Genomic DNA, 22913 nt, shown 5'->3' on the forward strand with positions numbered 1-22913 from the left:
TAGGTCTAGTAGGCTGGAAGGTGCTTTAGATAAAACAATAACTTAGTTATCTGCCATCATATAGTAACTGATTTTTATATTATGTCCCATGTTCTCTTCATTGTGGGTGAAATTCATCTTTTTGGAGAGGGCTAACATACACTACCAAAATCCACTTGAGCCCTATTTGGTGGGCTTAAGCAGAAAGTAAGTTATGCATATGTCTCAGACTGATTTATTTCATTCTGTTTGATTAGTAGAGTATAAAATTCAGGTTTTATTACATTATCATGTAGTGCTTAAAGCTTCTCTCATCTGAAGAAGTTCATGATACCATTTACATGTTTTGTTAGTCTCTAAGGCTATGTCTAGACTGCAAGCCTCTTTCGAAAGAGGCTCTTTCGAAAGATACTTTCGAAAGAGCCTTTTTCGAAAGAGAGCGCCTAGACTGCACGTTGAACTTTTGAAAAAGCGACTTGCTTTTTCGAAAGAAAGCATCCAGTGAGTCTGGATGCTCTCTTTCGAAGAAGCCCTATTTACGTTCAAGAACGCCTTCTTTCGAAAGAGGAACTTTCGAAAGAAGGCGTTCTTCCTCGTGAAATGAGGTTTACCGCCATCGAAAGAAAAGCCGCGTTCTTTCGATTTAATTTCGAAAGAACGCGGCTTGAGTCTGGATGCAGGGGAAGTTTTTTCGGAAAAAGCTTTTGCTCAAAGTGTTAGGTATCTGTTTTATTATAACGTGATTTAATACAACTGTTCTAATATAATGAACCAATGGGTTTAAACTGCAGCAAGGGAGGTTTAGGCTGGGCATTAGGGAAAAACTTCATAACTGTCAGGGTGGTTAAACACTGGAATAAATTACGTACGGAGGTTGTGAAATTTTCATTTCTGGAGATATTTAAGAGCAGGTTAGACAGACATCTATCAGGGATGATCTAAATGATGCCTGGTCCTGCTGTGAGGAGACTGGAGTTGATGTCCTGTCAATGTCCCTTCCAGTTCTAGTATTCTATGATTATATAATCATTCAAAGGAATTGCTAACAAATTTAACTTTCTGACCTCTAAACTAGAAAAGAATCTCTACTGATAACTAGGGATGTAAAATCTTGGTTAATCAGTGAATCGGCTAAACATTCGTTTAACCTAATATTTAACTGGTTAATGGACTAAAGTGGGATCTGAGCTGGGGATTGCTCCAGCTGGAGCAGCCCTCAGCCCAGGGGACTGCCACCGGCTCCCTGCCCCCACCAGAACAGCCCCTGCCAATGAGATGCCCAGGCTTCCCGTGGATAAAGGTTGCTCCGGACTTGAGCAACCCCTGTCCATGGCAGGTCCCCTGCAGGGCTAGCACAGCCCTCCAGCCTCCACCAGTTTCTGATAAACCAGAATTAGTAAGTGTTACCCATTTAGGCTGATGCTTACCGGTTAACCTTTCCCATCCCTATTGATAGCTGGTCAAAGAGGCATGAAAAGTATAGCCTTAAATGTAAGCACATCTTCTCTGAACTTTCTTAATGAAACAAAGTTAAAACAACAAACTTATTTTATGGCGCTAACCTTGTGATCACTGTAGTAAGGGTCAAGATCCTCCAGTGGTTCCCCAATTAGCTCCTGAGGAGGATTTCCATAGAGAGCAGGGAGCTTTTGGAAAGCCTTTAAGTCAAGCTGGGGCCGAGGTTTCTCTTCAGGCTGCTGATCTATGCATTCTTTCTTGGCAGCAATTTGCTTCTCGATAGCAGCCAAGGATTCACATGTGAATTTGCGAAAATTGTTAGTACAGGGCAGTAAGAAGTCAGCCATCTTTTCATTCTTTTCTTCCAATGATGGACTGTATCCCTAGTTGTGGAAACAGCTAACAAGAGATACGCATATAAGCAATTACTAAAAACCTGTCAAATACAACCAACCACAGTTCTGTTTTGCAGTTGTCTTTTAACTGCACCTCTTTTTGTATCTGTCAGCCTCCTAGAGAAACGAAACAAACACAAATGTAACACCAATCATTATCCAGAACTCACATTGCTTCTTAAATAAAATGTCTATGGGTTCACATTTAGATTACATATGTAAAGTCCACATAGATTTTATAGATTTAGTGTCTGATTTTCCATTGACTTCAAGTAGAGTTGTGAGTGAAAAGTACTTGTGAAAAGCACCTTGATATAATTATTTTCTAGAGGCTGAGGGGTGATCAACCATATCTATGTGGCCCTCATAATTTTTCTCTTTCTTCACTCTCCCTGAGGCCTTGAATCTGAGCCAATGTCCTTCCAGCCAAGAGGGACTAAAGATTACTTTTCTTGTTGATGGCCAATTATAGTATCCAGAGACATTACTATTAATCACTGAAAAGAGCTCTCTGTCAGGAATAAAGGCACTGGCTCCATGGGAATTGTAAATTCCTGCCTCCTTGAGGAGTAAGAGACTAGGAAAAGATGTTTTATACATTGAATCCAAAAGCATGAGGACTTTCAAAATATAAAACACATTACACCTATGATTTTACAATAATTTTAGCATGGAAAAGTAGCAAGCAAATTTAAATATTTTATTGTTTACATTTACCTATTATTTATATTCTTACACAATTTATACAATACAGATATCTACATGTTAGGCAAGTGCAATATTAATATAAAAATAATCAAACAATAAAATATAATCAAACAATAATATTATGTATCTCAAGTTCCTGAAAAATAGAGACTGATTGATCTCTGCCTGGGCCCCAAAATAACCCTGGATGAATAGATGGAGTTGGCAATATGTCCTGAAAAGCAATGTATCTTGAAGATATGCAACATGCATTTTAATGCATGGGAAACTAATAGTTTTCCTTGTAGTGCTATAGGCACAAATGTTACCAATAATAACACAATGTTTGAAATAGTGCAATATCTCAGATATATTATTATGTAGTAACTAGAGCAAGAACAATTATCCAGAAAAAAAACACAAAACCAACCCTAAAATAATTCAATAAAAATATTGTTCCCGTGTAAGGAAATGAACTTGAATAACTGCAAATACTGGAAAGGTAACAGGTTTATTTTCTAACTACAGGGAACAGGTAAGAATGTGATTTAATATACTAAATTGCACTCTCATATAAAACATGCTAAAATATAACAACATTGTTAAAAATGAAGATTTCATTGTGTCATGTCATATCCTAGTAACAGGCCCCTTCTCTAAAGCCAGACTGTCCAATGAAGGGATATCCAAGCAGTGCCCAGGTTATGGAATAGGACAGATGAGCCCCTAGCCTATTGGGTCCCAGAGCCTCATGCTGAACTTATCACAAATATGATATATACATTTCTCAAACTTTTATTCTGGAGTAGGTAAAGAACCTACGGTGACATTAATGTTCTGATACAAGGGCAGAAAGCTGCTGGAAAATGGTGTGAAGATCTGCTACTACCAGATGATCTCCACTGGAGTTTAATTCTACATTAGATGGAATGTCTCCAAAAAGACACAAATTCTAAATCATATGTCTCTCTTTTATTTAATCAAATCACTAAACCTTTTTTGTTTTCTTTTCCCCTATAGGCTTGCTTAATCCTTCAGACTCTCATATCAATAAGACCCATTGTGAGCATCCTGTTTGCCTGTAATTAGTGGACCAGATTCAGTCATAACTCCTATTGAAGTCAGTTTGAATTTATGCCAGGGTGAATTCTGCCCATAATCTGAGCCTGCATATTTGTCTACTCTCTGTTGTTTTATTTTCTTGTGTGACAAAGCTAGGCTGGATTGCTGTAAGGAAGTCGTGGAAGGCAGATATTTTATCCCTTTTTCCTATAAACTGACAAGAGATTATCTTGGGGCTACCAGGGGCTGCCAAAAACTTTTACAACCCCCTCTTCTGTTGAGAAAAGGGAAGGAGAGACAAGGTGCTGAAGGACTAGTGGCAATATATATAGGCTTCTCCAGTGTGAAAGGTTGCTTTCTTTCCTGTGTAGGGGCAGGACTGGCACCCCAGAGCTACAAATAAGACAGTTCCCTTCCCCAGAGAAGAAGCAGGAAAATATATCCCCTTTATTTTGTGTTATGAATGTTCTTTGTTTGGTGGAGGGGAATTTTTGATACCTTGGAAAAATGGATCGATAAACCCAACATGAAAAAACAAACACCCGTGTAACTGAGCTCTTTTACTCCAGTGCCCCTCCCACTGCTTGAGGAGGAAGTGCTAAGACAAGCAAGACAGAGGCGTTGCCCTGCCATACTTACTTCTTTCTGTTCATTAATTCCATTATGTAGGAAATATGCTTTCTTGAACCTGGAAGTTCCCTCTTGCTGTCCCTGCCCACCAATCAATAAAGATTCCACTGGCCCCCAAATGGATGGACAGCAGGGTCCACCATTCTAAGAACTAAGAGTTGAAGACCAACTGCTAAATTCTAACAGCCAGGGAACCATTTGATGTCAGGACTCAATCACCATCTCCCGTAAAAAGGGCACAAAAGCAAAAATGTAAAAGGAAGTTAAGCTGCCTGCTGAGAATAGAAGCCCTGCTGGATAACAGCTTCTTAGAGCAGCTAGTCCTGGAACTCTCAAAGGGAGAGGCAATTCTTGATTGGCACAGAGGATCAGGTCCAAGAGGTGAATACAGCAGAACCATTTAGCCACTGTGACTATAATGTAATGAATTTAACATCCTTGTGTAACCCAGAGGCATCCCTGTGTAACCCAGGGAGCAGCCTGCAGTTTCAAGTGATCTGGGGCTGCAGCAGGCAGATTGCTTTGGGGTTTTGCAGAGCTGCTGACTTAAGGGTCAGAAGACAGCTCCAGCTGTTTTCCTGCTGCTGTATCGGAGCAGATGCTCTGTCTCTATGGTGCTCACTGGAGAGTGACTTTAATTAGAGGTTCCTATGTAATTCTAAGCTGCATCATTCATCTAAGAATTTGGTCCCAAGCCTGATTTTCATAAGTGTTGAGCACCTGCTATTCCTACTATACAATGACACCCCACAAAGCTTTCTGGGGCAAGGAATATTTTGTTCTCCAAGTGTAAAATCTTCCCGACTATCAATAACATCATGTCACAAATGTGGTTACACTGGACAGTGAACAGAGCAGCAGCCAACCGGGGAGTTTGCCTGGGAAATGTCCGAGAGGAGCTCAGGTAAGTGTGGCTTTTGGGGGGCTGTGTTGTGAGCTGGTGGGGTGTTTGTCTGTGAGCATTTGTTTGACTGTGTGTTTGGCAGTTTGAAAAGAGCTGCAGTTGGAAAGTGTGAATCAGGAGTGCTTTATTCAAGGTGGGAACTCAGGGGGTCACTGAACTAGAGGCAAGGCTTTGAGTTGGGCCTACCCTAAGCCTTATAAAAAAGCAGCCAGAGCAAACACAGTGAACAGCCAACAGGGCAGCAGCCAACAGGGGAGTTCCAGGCATGTGAGTCATCCCACCAAGTCTCTGTTATTCCAGTCAAATCATAGTTCCTTGACTGTGCGAGGGCTTCTAATTCTTCCTGTTTGTATCCCAGGCTTCTTGCATTTGTATACAAACACCTTAGATAACCAATTGATTGCCCTACCTTTTCCATCTGAATCAGAGGTCCTCTTTTGTTGCTCCTTCCTCATGTTTCTTCCTGGCATCCAACTTCCTCAGTTGCCTCAGGGGTTTGGACACGATCCCCAAACAAATCAGCTACGTCTATACTGGCGCGTTCTCATGCAAAAACTCTTTTGCAGAAGAGTTCTTCTGCAAAAACTCTTCCAGAAGAGAGTGTCTACACTGCCATGTGCTTTTGTGCAAGAGATATGCTTTTGCGCAAGAGCATCGATGCCAGTGTAGATGCTGTCTTGCACAAGAAAGCTCTCATGGCCATTTTAACCATAGGGCTTTCTTGCTCAAGAAATTCATGTTGATAAGTTCGAACTAAGTTCGAACTAGGGTGGCTAGTGTAGACATACCCTTACATACAATGCAACTCCTCGTCCTTTTCTCTCCCGCCTGTTCTTCCTGATCAGTTTATACCCTTCCATGACAGTGGGTTGATTTAGTTGGGATTAGTCCTGCTTTGGGCAGGGGGCTGGACTTGATGACCTCCTGAGGTCTCTTCCAGCTCTATGATTCTATAATTCACTGAGACAAGGCAAAGTGAAGTCTTCTCTACTGCCTTAGCTGAGAGCCAGGGGAATGTGACGGGATGCTTACACCACATTAGACTGGAGTGGCAAGAAAGTGGTGTTCTGGTCCATGCTGCCAACCCCTAGGCCCTGAAGGAAGAGTTTACCCAGGAGGTGACAGGATAGAAACCTGAGACTGCATAGGAAGAAAAATTCAAGGAAACAATAGTAAAGTGGGACACTGCAGACCTTGGCCACTGATTAGAAGAGCCCTAGGCTGGAAACCAGAGTAGAGGGTAGGTCTTGGTTGCCCTCCCAGACACTGGGAACATTGCACAGTCAGGGCAGTTGATATGAAAAGCCTGCCTTGGCTGGTTTAGCCTGTGGCATTTTGACACCATAGGAAGGGGGAAACAATGATCTGGCCAGAACACAAAGCCACAAAGAGGGAGCTATTGAATCACAAAGAGGGAACACTGTATGCCTGAAGAATGAGATGGGATGCAGAGTGAAAGGGAAAGGGAAGGGGAGTGTCAGACTTTGAAGGCAGCTAACCATCAGGCATGGCCACGAAGAAATACCAAGTGGTGAGTGAACTCTGTTACAGTGAACTACACAAAAAGAATAAGGCTACCTAAATGGAAATGAAAAGAAACAATCTTGAGTTAAACGCTGGTCCTTTCGATCCCATATTAGCAAAAAAAACCTTAAATACATACTTAAATACATCCGTATTCTGGAAAACCTATCCTTCCATATTTTCCTGAATCAGGCCAATATATTTTTGCAACTTTATATTACATATATGAGACTTTGAAATCAGTGTAACTTGTAATATTGTAGTGAAATTAAAGTGAAACCTGTTCTAATATAGTAAAGTTGAAACAAATATTTTTTGATGTTGTTTGGGATCACACAGATGCTATGGTATTAATAATGAGAGCTGTGAATCAGGAATAAAATGACACCATTTCTGTACAGTACACAGAGGGAATACAATAATTGCTCTAGTGCGCTGTTTGCCAAATATTACAGGGGTGCTCATCAGCAAAAATGTTTCCGCAAACGTCTGCCAGCCTCAAAAACTCAGGATACTAAAAAAAAAAACATTTAAAACACTTCCTCTCTCATCCTCACAATTCATGTGGTTTTGGTGAAGATATTTTTCAGATGTCTCTATCCTTCAAAATATAAAATTTATTCAAATTTAAGTGAAATATTCCTTGTTTATTCAAAACTCTTCAGTCATATATCCCATTAAGTCATTGATGTTACTTAAAAGGTACACTAGTAGCACAATAATAGCAACAATAATGAAGACAACAAAAGCCCATAGAAAATATTTTAGCCTTTCACAAAATACTTTGAGGGTATTTACAATGAGGTGTTTTCTTGTCGGAAATAGTTTCATGTCCTGAACACTCAAGCTTAGCTCAAGATGGAGTCAAAATAATGACAAAATAATATATAACTGAGGTGCTGAAATTGTACATTTTTGACATATTTATTGTAAATCATTATGTCAGATGACCCAAATGTGTACGTCAGTTATTATAGTAAATGTATTTTCCTCCCAATTTTTCTTTTTCTAGGATGTTTCTGCTGTCTCAACTAAAGTATTTTACTGGCTTGACTTCTCTGGTCTGGCACACTCGAGACCTAACTGGTCCCAAATGAGGGGATTTGCCGGACCAGGGGAGGTCCCTCCCCTCATGGCCCATGCTTAGTGCTGCCCCACAGCTAGGGCTTCAGGCCCACCTCACTGCTGCCAGGCAGAGCTGCACTACTGGGGCCAGAGCTGTGCAACCAGGGATGGAGCTGCGTGACTGGGGCAGGAGCACCTTGCCACTGCTGAGTCTAGATCTCTCCAAGTTAACCCCCCCCACCCCCCGACACAGGGCTCCCAGTTGTGTCCCCACCTCCCACCTCCCCCCACCCCATCGTGCTTCTGCCTCACAGTGATTCCTTATACCTAAGCTCTGTGGTCCAGGACATCTGTGGTCTTGCCAGACTACAGATGTTGCCGGACCAGAGAGTTCTGGTTAAGGGAGGTACAACCTGTAGAAGATATTTTCTAAACTCTGTTTTTTGTAGTGACTATGGTCTAAATTCTGTCTGCAACTAAATCAGTGGAATTACATCAGAACCGTGGTTTGAGATCTATTAGGCTGATCCCAGGGTGGGGCAAAGGGATGGGAAGTATAATTAGTTTTAATGGCCAATTTTGTCATTAGTGAATTACATTTTTTAATTCTTGGGTCATTTTCTCCTGATTCTTTCAAACATGTCTTCTGCTCAGGTAAAGATTTTTATATAATATCCTCATATGTTATAATTGTAAATAATGGTAATTAAGTCCTTTTTTAAAGATTTGAAGTGAAAATCCTAGCCCAACTTAAGTAAATTTTAGTTTTATCACTGACTTAATGAAACCAGGATTTCATCCTTGCTAGCTCTTAGGCATACTGATTTTATTCAGCTCATGGAGAAACCAACTGTGAAGGTGGCTGCTCTAAATTGCACTGGCTGCCTGGGCTTCATGGGGCCAATCTAGTAGCCAGAATAGCTGGAGTACCATAGACATACCCCTTGCTCTAGCTTCAGGTGAGTCACTATGGTAGGTCTAAGTCATCTGACAGGAATTTTCTGGGAGCTGGGTAAGTTTCTACCATTGGGGCTGGTAGAAAAGTTCAAAGCTGCAGCAGATCCAGCCTTTGTTTTCTCAAGTGTGTTGCTATATTCTATGAAACTCTGTTAATTTTAAATTAACATCAAACAAACATTATGTTATTGATGATTTTTAAAAAATATTTTAAATAAAACAGTGCAAGATATAAAGACGTTTTGTACTCACATATCTTAAAACATTAAAGTTTAATACAAAAACATTTTATAATAATTTGAAAGGTATGAAATAAGATGAAAAACAAAAACTAAGAACTGAAAATATCATAATCACCTCTTTTTGACTCCCTATTTGTAGCAGTTTATAAGAAGCTTGAGTTTTCATCTTATTTACATCAATGCATAAATCCAGTCCAACTCTATTGTATTCTATATGGATTTACACTAGTGTTTATATCTGTATCTATTATGTGCGTGAAAGATTTCTTATTGTCATTAGCACTGATACCGTGCATCTGGGTATACTGGCTTAATCTCAGGAGAGTAAAAGGTGGCTTGAAGCCACCTTTCCATCATCGTCGCTCTTCTGAGCTAAGCTGTGCCAAGCACTCCTTGGGTGTTCAAAATCTTTTAGATATTAGGGGGCTGCATCCCCTGCTTGCTATTTTTGCCAATTGCCCTCAGTCCACCACAGCCGGATTTTGTGGCCTTTCCTCCTAACCATACCATAGCAGGAGGGGGGGCCACACCATCAGCCTTTTCTGCAGCTAGATGGGGGCTGGACCATGGGCCCTGCCTTAGGATTGGGGAGGAGAACAGGATGCCAGATGGAGGCTGGGCCCCAATTGGAGCCTTGTTCGCCAGGGTTCATTTTAAATAAAGTAAAATATTATGTCCAACACAAAAGGTTTCAACATTGTCTTTATTAATGGCAGGGATGGAAAACCTTTTTTGGGTTGGGGGCCACTGACCCACTGAAAAATCAGCTGGGGACCACACAAGTGAGAAGGGAAAAAAGCCCCTTCAAAACTCTCCTAACCGCTCAATAATGTGCCCCCCAACTGAAACATTTCATGCTCCAGCCCCAGGGATGGGGGTGGAGGGGAGAGGAATGACGTTCAAGACCCCAAGCCGGATTAACTCTTCTGGGATTCCAGAGTAAGTGAATTTTGTGGACTCCCTGGGCTCTGGGGTGGGCCAAAAATGAGAAGGTCAGTGTGTGGGACAGAACTGCCAGTGAGTGGGATAGGGATGGGAGTGCAGGAGGTGGGATGCAGGAGGGGCTGAGGGTGCGATGTCTAGGTGGTAGGTAGGGGGCAGGAGCAGTCTGAGGGCAGAGTGTCTGACTGGGGGGAGAGGGCAGGGTGACTGACCACGAGAGGCTGTAGAAGTGGTCTGGGGGCAGGGTGTCTGACCAGGGTGAGGTGGCAGAGTGTCTGGCTGAGGGAGGAGATGGGAGCAGGTTGAGTTGCAGGATCTTGGCAGGGGGATGAGTGAGGGGCTAGGGGTGCAGGATCTGGGCATCGGGAGGTACTTGTCTTCAGGTCCCACACTGGTCCCAGGCTCGGCCTCCTGCTGGTCCTATTAGGCGGAATCTGGCCAGTGGAAGTGCAGGGAAAGGCTCCAGACAGTGCGCCAGCCCACTGTTGTTCCCCCAGCCTGGGAGGGGGAATGCTTCTTCCCCAGTCAGTGAGGCTCGGGCTCTCTCACTCTCCCCACCTCCCACAGCAGGAAGCTAGTGCTAGTATGGTAACTGCGCAGGTGAGGAGGGAGGGCAAAGCTGCAGTGCCAAGCACAGGGGGCCTGGGTCACACAGGTCAGTGCTGCCTCTTCACTTGCTTTGCAGAAGCACTGCTCACTGCTGCAGCCCCATGTGTGGCTGGGTGGAAGGGAGGCAGTCTGGGAGTTGGGCTTGTGTTTCACCGAAGCAGCTCAGGACTTGGTTGAGGATGTAGCCATTTGGGACATGACAGAGGATGGGGCAGCAGGTGGCTGGGGACGTGAGGTGCCTTTCCCCACACCTGGTGATTCTCTAGAGCTTGCTGGTCCAGCAGCCCGTAAGCACCAAGAACAACAGCAGTGCAAGCAAGCATCCTGGAGCAACTCGTGCCATCCCCAAACAGTGTCCAGAGCAGGGAGCCCATGGGAGGGAGGAGCCTGTGGAATGCAGAGTGACATGATGACGTCACTCTGTCATCTCACAGGAAAAGGTTTTTTATATATAGAGAGAGAGAACCAGTTGAAGTGACTCCATAGTGGTTCAAAGAATATCACAGTGAAGGAAAGATAATGGAGCAAGTAATTAAGGAAATCATCTGTAAAAACTTGGAAGATAAGGTGACACTGATTAGGCCTCAACTGGAGTACTGAGTCCAGTTCTGGGCACCACATTTCAAGAGAGATGTGGAGAAATTGGAGAGGGTCCAGAGAAGAACAACAAGAATGATTAAAAGTCTAGAGAACATGAACTATGAGGGAAGACTGAAAGAACTGGGCTTGTTTAGTTTGGAAAGGAGAAGTCTGAGAGGGGACAGGATAGCAGTTTTCAAGTATCTAAAAGAGTGTCACAAGGAGGAGGGAGAAAAATTGTTCTCCTTGGCCTCTGATGAAAGGACAAGAAGCAATGGGCTTAACCTGTAGTAAAGGAGGTTTAGGTTGGACATTAGGAAAAACTTCCTGCTTGTCAGGGTGGTTAATCACTGGAATAAATTGCCGAGGGAAGTTGCGGAATCTCCATCTCTGGAGATATTTAAGATCAGGTTAGACAGACACCTGTCAGGGATGATCTAGACGGTGCTTGGTCCTGCCGTGAGGGCAGGGGACTGGACTTGATGACCTCTTGAGGTCCCTTCCTGTTCTAGTATTCTATGATTCTATTAAGGAACTGGATGAGTAAGAGGGTTAGTATTAGTTGTCGTAACATTTTTATCTAGCAAAGCAGTTTTAATACAGTTCAGATTAATAGTGACAAAAAGTTATTGCTACCTAATGTTTGTTCAGTGCCTTATTTAAAATTCATTGGCGATCTAAGTCTAGTTCCAAGTGAACTGCTTTCTAAATCACAAAGACCCAATCACAACTTGTACCACTGTTGATGGTTTTAGCAAAAAAGACTAAAAACTGAATGCGTGTGGAAGCAAATTACCTCTTGCTACTAGCAATGCTCCCCTTGAGACAGGGATGAACAACACTGACAGATTGGTATGAGTATGCCTGAACCTCCAATGCTTCAATATCTATCTTATAATTTTAATGAGGACAGGACTTTAGTCTCTGGCATTCTCACTTATTTAGCATGCAATTATTATTTTTCATTGTTTAAGAGTACTCAAATCCTTTGGACCAAAGTGGTTGAAATCATAAACTGCAGAAGATAGTGAAGAGCAGTCTTTGCAACATTAAGGGCCATGCTGGCAAATGGCCAGAAATCTTAGAAATTCAGTAAATTTGCATACATCTACTTTATTTTTTTAATCTTAACAAAAATAGGATAAATATTATCCAGCTAAAATGTAACTGTCTTTCTAGCTTAATAAGGAAATCACAAAATGGTCCTAATAGTGTTCTAAAAATGTTCTTTCAATTTATTAGCCGTATATTAACCCAGATAATGTACTGAAAATTATAATTAGGATAAATATGAATTTATGTACGTGTTTCTAGCCCAAAAATTACTAGCATTTTAAAATAAAAATGGGTTATATTTCTATTGTCTATTTTGAAGTTTGTTTAAAAACTTCCAAAAAAATCTTAATTGTTACTTCCAAAAATTAAACCTTTCTTAGAAAAAATGCAAAAAAGAACAAAAAAAAATCAATAAAACATGAGAATTATTAGTCATATAAGAGTTCAATACCTTAGTCTCAAATATTCTCAACATTAAATTTTGGCACTTGTAAATGGACTACTGAATATCATACAAAGGATGAATTTTTTGTCATCCAAATTAAAAAAAATTGTATGCAAGTTCTAGCCTAAACATATTTAGCCTCAAAAAGAAGCTGTAGTTTATATAATTAGAATGCAGCTGTAGAGGTCCTTTTTTGCATTAAAGTAATTTGAAAAGGTTATCTAGACAATAAAAGTTCTTAGGTTGCCACAGATCTGCAACTCCGCCTGCTCTGCTTATCCTAACAAGAAATCAAGATAAATATAAGCATTTTATCTCCCTCGCTCAGTTCAAATCATACAATTTCAAAAACAAGTCAACAGTATTAAACCTATCAAACAAGCTTAAATCTATGAAACTCCTGGACAATTTTAATGTTCTGTTCAAACCACTCAGATGAAAGGGTTGTTTAGCTTCTTGAATGCTTTTTAAGCAGGTAATACATCACTGAAGCAAGCAAAAGTTCCCAGCATTAATGTTCCTATAGTCAAGAATATATTCTAGAACCATGGACAGGGCTCCTTGGGTACATCTACAGGTTTACTTGTGAGGATTCATAGTCTCTTTGTACTAGGTACTGCTTCTATTTCATTGTATACTATCTTTCCAGAGATTTATCCCAAATTCAATCTTTAGGAATTTTCATGTGTCCTAACTGATCAAAACTACAGACCTCTGATTGTCATTTGGGTGTCTTTAAAAAGTCTATCATCATTTCCTCAGCCAAATCTCTATCAAATATTTAGTTTCATACACTTTTCCTTTGGTGACATAATTCTTAAATTAATTTTTCTCCTAACAAACTCTCATTGGAGTCATTGCCCTGTTGAGATAAAACCATGGTAATCAATATCATCTTCCAAGTTTCCCACAGAATTCTTTTGATTTCAAATAAGAAACAGAGACCTCATTAAGTCTCTAATTAAAGTGGTTTTCTTTTAAAATAAGATCTATTCTTTTCTTGGTCTCAGCATACAAAGGTTAGTCACACTCAGCATCTAGAGATCTTAAATAAAATAAACATGTTTATGCTCTGATAAAATAATGAGGTATTAAAGTTTAATTTAGTGAAATAATTCCAAATTCTATGAGACCCTTTTGTTTTAAAGAAAAAAACGTAACTACAAAAATCTTAATTTTTAATAGTCTTATTTCTGGCATCCCAATATCAAAGCAGATAAAATGTTACTGACCAGTATAATCTGTCTTTTAAATGTTATTTAGCCCCTACATGAAACCATAGGAATAGAATATACTAACAATAGTGTGTGAGAAACTTCATTTCACTTCTCAGAGAAGTGAACATTTACATTTTTTTAACTCCTGGACAATTTTAATGTTCTGTTCAAACCACGTACCTAGATGAAAGATTTTGTTTAGCTTCTTGAATGCTTCTTAAGCAGGTAATACATCACTGAAGAAAGCAAAAGTTCCCAGCATTAATATTCCTATAGCCAAGAAGAAGTATTAAGTACATAAAACTTACTTTCTTTTCCACTTCTTCTAATGAAAGGCTCAGGAATTCATTTCATTAATTCAAAGAGAAACAGGTTTCAGACCAGTTATCTCCCAAGGGTTAAAATATTCTTTTCGGCGTATCATCATTGGTATCTCCTTCTTAAGCAATTCCTCTTCATCCTGGCTAAGCTCTTATTCCAGAGACAGTGTTATTTGTATGTGGGGTGTGTATATAGAAGGAAGGGAGGGAATAAAGGAAGAGTGTGTGTTTGTTTAGATGTGAAAGTATCTAATGTGATTTTACAAGATCTCACGGGAAAGGCTGTAACTCGAGTAAGCAAAGAATTGGGGAGGCTCCTAGCCAAGTATCCCTTTAAATGTTACTCTTCCTGCAGAAATAAGAGTATCTTTGACCAAAAAAACTCAAACCATTGTTTGTTCTGAATCTGAGCAAAGCAGATGGGAAAATACAAAGGCAAAACCTGTTTTACAATCTCTTCTCTTCACATAGTGGGCTCCCCCCCCCTTCTGTCTGTATTGCCAATAGTTTTTACTATACTTTAATCTTATTTTAATATTTTCCAATCTCCTTTCAATAGCTAAACAGTGCAAAATATATATGGTGCTGAGTCTGAAAACTATATTGAAAGAAAAAGGGCAAAATTAGAGAGGAAGGAAGGAAATAAAAGATGTTAATGGAAACAATACGTATAGCTTTTGCAAAAGTGAAAGAATGCAATCAACCATCAATAATATGTTTTTGATTTTCAGTCACTAACCCAAAATTCATTAATGAATTCCAATTTTGAGGGCAAAACTTTGTAGCAAATGTAGAATGAATGTTAGAAAGCACAGATTAATCAGATGAAACCAGTAAAGCATGTATGGCAAGGGTGGAGTGCTTCTCCTGCTCATGAGGTCTGATCAGTGTCTGAATAATAAGATTGGAGAGAGAATTGATCTTTGTGGGGCTCTACAAGTAAGGGGATGTATTATTTCCTATCACTACCCTATGAAAATGTCTTTCCAGAAACTAGTTAAGCTATTCTAGTGTAATGGTTCCCAAACGGTTGTCCGTGGACTGGCAGTGGGTCGCAAACCATGTCTGATGGGCTGTGGCACATTGCCTGGCCACGCCCCCAGCTTTATTTAGATCCACCCCACGGGGTTCCCAGGGAATTCCCTTCCTGCACAAATCTGCACACAGCAACAGGGTGTGTGGGGCAGGTAGTAGGTGGGTTTGCTGCAGCTGGAGCTGGGACCATGGTGAGGCTGTCCCTAATGGGGCAGCCTCACTGTGGCCCCAGTTCCAGCTCCAGTGATCACTACACGATAGGGATGTTTACTTTAGATTAATGGGCTAATCAAATAGTCGATGCAATTTGTATCAACTATTCCATTAGTAGATAAGGGCACCGCTACCTTTGAAATGTAGCAACAGTCCCAAAGGCGAAAGTGCTGGTCCTGTGCTCCCCATGGCATTTCAAAGAGGCAGCACTTCATGGAGCCTGGTGTCAGCAGGGAAATTCCCAGCTGATCCTGGGCTCCACGTGGCACTGCCGCTTTGAAATGCCACATGCAGCCTGGGCCTCCTCTTCCCCCGCCCCTTGCTGCCTCTTTCTTATAGGGGCAGCAAGGCAGGGGAAAGCAACTAGTCAACTAGTGTGTCAACTAGTTGTTCACATCCCTATTACACGGCCCAGCCAATGCGACCAAGCTCTGAGTCGAAAGCAGCTGCCCCAGTCGGGGGGCCAAGCTTGGAGTGGAAAGTGAGTGCCCCAGTTAGAAGGGACAAGTGCTGTAGTTTTTCAAAATTTGTTAACCATCATGTCCCCCCTCCTTTGATTGCCTGATAATCCATGGACTAAAATCACCATAATGAATATGTAAATATGTGAATACATTAATAATAATGAATATGCAAATATTTCCATGCTGGTCCGCTGATGGATTTTGAACGAGTTTGTTTGGTCCATGGTATAACAAAGGTTGGGAACCAACCACTGTTCTAGCGCATTCCTTTGGACCCCAACATTCTTCTCTCCTGTAATCAGACTTATTGAATGCTTTCTAGATAAACTTGTTGCTCCTTGTGACCAGCTTCTCTATAGCTTGATCAGCAATGGAAGGTTTGAAACTGGGCAATAGTTAGCCACTGTCACTGCATCCAGAATAGCTTTATTTCAGCTTTATTGTTTACTCTATGGCATGTTTTAAGGGGGAAGGAAGAGTCCTTCTCAAACTGAAGCACTTTCTGTGTCATAGGAGGCCTTTGTTGCTCATGACACTTTCACACTAAAAATGACTGGAAATGGGCTGACTCATCTGGGTTGTGTCTTCTCCAGGGTGTCTTATAATACTTCCTCTGGTTAGGAAAGGCTGACCTCAAGGGATTAAAGCAATTAAGTAAATGCATACCATCATAAGGGATTGTATCTGCAAAGCCTAAGTTTTATCAAATGTGAGCTATATTTGTAATTATAGAAGATGAAAGCACTTTGCAGTGTTGGCTGCTAAGTTCTGCTATGGACTATGGGCAGTAAGGGCTAATAACACAATTTACCAGAATTTATAGTTCCTTATGGTGTATTTTGAAAGCTTTTGTGGAAGTGGAGAAGAAAATTCTCAGGGCTTCTAATAAAACCTTGCAATAGGCTTAGGGTTGTAATTCAGTTTTAATTTATTTTAAGCCTTAGTTTTCTGTCATTAGGAAAGAAGGACAGAACACCAATCTAGCACATGGTGTTATAAAACCAGTAAGATATATATGAGATAAGGATGAATGGGTATCAGTGCAATAATTAAAGCAAGTGTATGATTCATCACATCCACAACTTTTAAGTAGTGCTAGTGCCCTGCTGTCCTTTGCAAAGTGGTATTTTTAGTTTTATGTAAAATTTGTTGTCAAGAATTTGCACAAGAAAATGAGGTTTGATTAGTTAGAATTCAAAAAAAGGATGCTATATCAACTATTTAATTCCATAGTCAAAACATATACTTCTAAAATAGGTCAGTGTGGAAATCCAGGAATAGTTAAAGGAAGTTTCATGGTGCTGCTGAACACTTCACTTAGAGAGAAGCAGCCAAAAGGTTTATCCATCTATTTTGTTTCACTTCCTTCAATTATTATTTTTCAAATAAGAGCCTAAAGTAAGAGTAGGTTATACAGATCAACCAAACAAACAAATCTCAGACTTCATAATATAAACTCAAATTGTATTATCTGTGTACCGTTCAATGCCTTATGCCATCACTTTACCTAAGTCCTTACATGGCCCTCGTCATCATAGTATTTGACATTTGATTACTCACCTGTGATTTGGTTTTCTTAGAGCTAGATTGTAACTTGGATAAGATGCCCATGTAGGAGAGTAAAAATCACCCTTCTTTCCTTGATAGGTTATTTGGACCTACAAACCAGACACACAGAAGTAAAAGGGCATTGTGGGTCAGATTTTTAAAAGTATTTAGGCTCCTAATTTCAGATAAATGCCTAGTGGGATTTTCAGAAGTGTATAACTCCCATTGAAATAAATGATATTGAGGCTATATATGGGAGAGTTTGTATTATACTTGCCCTGAAAGGGTTAATAAATACAAATAACCACAACAGGCCACAGATAAGCTAAGAAATCCCCCAACTGAGGAACCCCAGCTGAGGCGGAATGAAGCTCATAGACTCATAGACTTTAAGGTCAGAAGGGACCATTATGATCATCTAGTCTGACCCCCTGCACAGTGCAGGCCACAGAATCTCAACCACCCCTCTTAGAATAATCCTCTCACCTATATCAAAGATATTGAAGCATTCAAATACTTTGAAGGACCCAACATGCAGAGAGTCCTTCAGCTGTGATCTGTGCCCAATGCTACAGAGGAAGGCGAAAAACCTCCAGGGCCTCTGCCAATCTACCCTGGAGGAAAATTCCTTCCCGACCCCAAATATGGCGATCAGCTAAACCCTGAGCATGTAGGCAAGACTCACCAGCCAGACACCCAGAAAGTTCCCTATAGCAACTCCTATCATCCCTCCATTGACCTATTTCCAACTGATAATGAATGGTCAATTAGTTACCAAGATCATGTTATTTCATCCAACCATCCCCTTATCATAGAAGCTAGTTGGGGCGATTCAAGCAGGAAATTTGTAGTAGCAAGGGTCTATTGGGAAACTCTGCAGTCACTCCCTGGGAGAAATTAGGTGTGTAGAGATTGGCAAACACAGAGAAGGAGGGGGTCGGAAAGGTAGTACAGGACTCAGGGAAAGGCAGTAAGTAAAATCACGAAGGGAACAGTCCTAGACTGCTGGCAGGAGTGTCCATGAGCTGGAACCCATAATGGAGGAAAGGCCTGGGTTCTCCAACCAGCCACTGAGGAAATAACACCATGGGACGGTGAATGGGAAGACTGCCCAGGATTGTTGAAGGAAGACATTGATACCCCATATGCACAGTCCACTAATGGATCTGCATGCATCTCATGTGCCTGAGACTAGAGTCTTCTTTGGTCAGCAGTACCTGAAGGGTAATTAAACTACTTAGAGATCTCTGGAAATTTCACATCAAATAGAGAGAGGAAAAATGTTTAAAATGTTGCAGAAAGAAGAGGGCTGGTGAGCCACAATCTCCCACTGAACCTCAGAACCAAGGCAAAAAGCAAAGCAGAAAGCTGAAAAATAATGGTCTATCTTCAAGCAAACCTTCCTCTTCTGCAATATTTCTTGACTTTTCCCTGTCCCTTGATAGCAACTCTCAAAAACTATGCCTTTTGCACTGCCCACTGCACATGTCCCCTATTTCCAGCTCTCTCACTCATCTCCAGGTGATTAGAACTGTGGAGGAAGAATTAATGCTACTTATTGCAGAGATAATTCCAGTGAAGTTCCCTATTGAAATCCACCATAATCAGAGGACACAATTTAGATATTATCTGATATCTAGGTCAACCCTTTCCCACTTGTTTCACCCAACCGCTCCTTCTGAATCACCAACCATGGTGTGAGAGAAGTCTATTTCTATGCTCCCTATTCTATCTACTCCGACCTTTTTCTTTCCAGTCCATCAGTGTAAAAAGGGAAGAACTTCAAAATAAACTAAGGTAATTGTTATGATAAATGAAGGGAGAAAGTGTGGGCCACTGGAACAAGACTGGAGGTAATTGATGTCTGGGTTAAAGAACTCTGAAAAGGGGAAAAAGATAAATATTGGTTTAGTGAATTATAGTCTTTCAAAAACAAGAAGTGAAAAGCAAAATTATACAATGGCAAGGAACCATTTAGATCTGTTTTGCAAAATAATGACTAGAGATTGCATATGCATAAAGGTGATCCAGAGGCAATAAAAGTCTAAGCAATACATCTTAGTGAATATATAGTGTAGAAAATGGCTTAATCTAAATGGACAAAGTAAATACTGGATGGATCTTAATGGATATTTGAATCTAAGATGAATTAATACTTAAAGACAAGGAAACATTTCAGTGTCATATATATTTATTATCTGGGAAGAACAGCACTCATTAAATGTGAAGTACCATGATTTACAAGAAAGGTACATGTTTGATTGAAATGACTGGATTCAATAGGCTCCTAATTTTTTTAAGTGACCCGAGGCCACACCAGAAGGGGCGGGGCCAGGATACTTCCCTGCTTTCCCAACCACAGACTATGATTGGTCTGGTGGTGGGGGAGCACCTTTGCCCTCCCTCCCAGGTTCCCTCTGGGCACTCATGCAGGGGAGCAGTAGGGCCTCCTCAGGCCAGATCAACCCGATTGGTGGGCTGGATCCAGCCTGCGGAGGCCCTTTTGCCCACCTCTAGTCTAGCCATACATAAGCACAATGACTTTACATAACTTCCAGCTTCTCTGATGATCTCTGATGACAATCCAACTCTAACAGAAGAGAGGGCTACTGAACAGGGGTGGCATCCCCATAAATCAATGTTGATGCAGTGAATATTAACTTAAATGAAGATTTCTCACCCAATTTAAAGGCTGAAAATAATCTGAAGTAGTATTTAGTGATTTGCAGTACTTTGTAATAACATGAAGATTAGAATAGCTTTTATATTTGTCATGAACAGGAGTGCTGACTAGCACCCGGTGACTAAGGGGTTAACTCACATACCTAGCAAAGGTATCAGCCAAGAGGCGGGAAGAACCAATCAAGATGCATGGGTTCCCAAACTGGGGGGCATGAAGAAATTCCAGGGGGAGCACGAGGCGACCCAGCCCCCCCGCCCCCCATCAAATTTTGCTGCTCCGGTCAGTTCCTTTTTTTTTTTTTGCTCAACACGTTTTGCTGCTATTTGGGGGCAGGGAGGGGCGTGAGGTTCTCAAAAATCAAAAAGGGGGCATGATTCCAAAAAGTTTGAGAACCACTGCTGAGGGTTGAAATTTGAATTGGATATAGATTCCCTGCCTGCATTCTTTGTGGGGGAGAGTTAAACCAGGAGTTGAGAACCACAGAATGATTTAAACCCAGGCAAGACTACCATGCCCCCCACAAAATTCAGGGCATGGGAGTGGACTGAACAAAGAGAAAATTAGAAGTGAGTACAATGGAAATGTGAATCCAGTTGTGTTCTGGTTAATTTTTTTTTATTTTTCAGTTTGAATGGCTCTGTGTGATTCTATTCCTCCCCTCTCCCTTTATCATTGTGCCAGAGTTTTTTTTATTCTCTGTTTTAATTTGTTTTCCTTAGTTGCTCTGTAACATTTAGCAACCAAGAATGTTTTATCAAATTTATCTTTTGTTTTATACTAAAAATCACTTATTTTAAGGTGATGATTTGATTCTTGTGTCCTGGAAGTTCTGTCTGTGTGTATCTGCATGCCTCTGCCAGAAAGAGCTTGCAAAAAAAGAAAAGAGAAAAACAAGCTGCAGTCTCTGGTACCTGACCCCTCAGGCAGCGGCATGCAGATACACACAGACAGACCTTGGGGCAAAAGAGTTTGGGGTACCTCTGAGGGTGATTTCAAGTGTTCACCCCCGGTTTTATGGAAAAAGCACTTGATGGTGGCAATAGTTCCCCAAAATTTGTGTTTTATGATTCTGGGGGGATGTTTTTGTAACCAGTGCCGGTAGATGTAAAGTTTTGAAGCTTTCTTGTGGGCCCCCACCTTCTGCACTCTGAGTACCAGAGTGGGGAACAGCCCTGACAATATTATATTCAACTTTCCTTTAAGAGGAAAATATAAGTCATTTTGTATTCCATGTAATACTGCAATTTAATTGTACAAAGTAGTTAACTGGCATCTTTGTGAAAATAAAGAACTAATATAAAGGATTCTCATTTTCTTTTATCAACAAATGAAATAAGAAATGACACTGATGTAAAATCCAAAATCCATTGTAAAATCCAAACTCTTTTAAATGAGTAATTGGTATTACAGAAGAGGAGGAAATGACTTTCATTTTAAGAACATACTGAAACCACTCTGTGGCAAACAGTAATCTTGAATTTTCTAAATGGTCTAATGCACATTTTAAACAAGAAAATTATTTATTTAAGTACTTACATAGAGTACTCGGCATTGCTCCATTTTTCTCCTCCTAGTGGTCAAACTACATAATATTAAGAGTTACAATACTGACTCAAAGTTAAAAAGTAAGCATCACTAGTACTATTTATACCAACCAGGATTAAGTATATCTAGAGATTTGCCATGACAATACTATGCACTTTATCACTCAAAAAACATATACAATGACAAGAAATCAGTTTTTAATAGGACCTTCAGAAAAACATATGGCCAAACAGAGGGAACGTTTTATTTAGCTCCTTGAAGAAGAAAACCACAGAAACACATTCCTCTCTCAGGAAATTAGGAGTAACTTCAATTAAACCAAGGCTACATCTACATTGGCCAGATTTTGCACAAATACTTTTAACGTAAGAGTTTTTGCGTTAAAGTATTTGCGCAAGAGAACGTCAACACTGGCATGTGCTTTTGCGCAAGAGATGTGCTTTTGTGCAAAAGCATCTGTGCCAGTGTAGACGCTCTCTTGCACAAGAAAGCTCTGATGGCCATTTTAGCCATTGGGCTTTCTTGAGCAAGCAATTCATGTTGCCTGTCTAAACTGGCCACTTGCGCAAGAACAGTTGCGCAAGAGGGCTTATTCCTGAACGGGAGCATCATAGTTCTTGCGCAAGAAGCACTGATTTCACACATTAGAACGTCAGTGTTCTTGCACAAGAACTCCCCACCAGTGTAGACAGGCAGCAAGTTTTTGCGCAAAAGCAGACACTTTTGCGCAAAATCTTGCCAATGTAGATACAGCCCAAGGGTCTTATGATACTACCATGATATTTGCGAGAAGAGAACTGTCTCACATTATCAGGGCTTGACGAACTGTGGCGAAAACTGCTCGCCAGCCCCATACTGCGCATGTTCAAGATCCACAATGCACACGTGCACACTGTGAATGAATGGGGCATGCGGCTGAAATCTACTCACCATGGGCAAGTAGATTGTATTGTTTGTCGAGCCCCGCATATTAAATAATTTCTGACATTCATAAAATTTGTGTAGACTTTGATCTTTCTATGAAATGATCAGAAGGTGAGAAGAAGAAAGACTTTGAACTTCAGAGCCTACAGAACTGTTTCACTACTGTGTTACTACAAAAGCGACAAGGAGTTCTGTGGCACCTTATAGACTAACAGATTTATTGGCGCATAAGCTTCCATGGGCAAAGACCCACTTCATCTGACGAAGTGGGATGAAGCAGACCGCCCCCCCCCCCCCCCACCAGTTCCTCTCACCGCTCGATCCCTGAAATGATAAATCAAAGGGAGAGACCCAGAGCGCAGAGGAGGACGGGTCGTGGAGCACCCATGGGGCACATCTCAAAGAACCACCGTTACTACACAGGGTGAGT

At 40.9% G+C, this 22913-nt stretch overlaps 1 protein-coding gene across 1 annotated transcript in view; it reads right to left on the reverse strand.

Annotated features, from left to right (window-relative positions):
• The window catches only part of LOC102448247 (sodium channel protein type 5 subunit alpha-like), a 190422-nt gene that overhangs the window by 130237 nt on the left and 37272 nt on the right, over window positions 1-22913 (reverse strand). Inside the window, exon 3 of the mRNA XM_075922841.1 lies at window positions 1542-1836. Coding sequence (XP_075778956.1) covers window positions 1542-1784 — 243 coding nt within the window. The 5' untranslated portion in view covers window positions 1785-1836. The remainder of the gene's footprint in view (window positions 1-1541; window positions 1837-22913) is intronic.

The sequence above is a fragment of the Pelodiscus sinensis genome, chromosome 2 (genome assembly GCF_049634645.1).
Source record: "Pelodiscus sinensis isolate JC-2024 chromosome 2, ASM4963464v1, whole genome shotgun sequence".
Taxonomy (NCBI): domain Eukaryota; kingdom Metazoa; phylum Chordata; order Testudines; family Trionychidae; genus Pelodiscus; species Pelodiscus sinensis.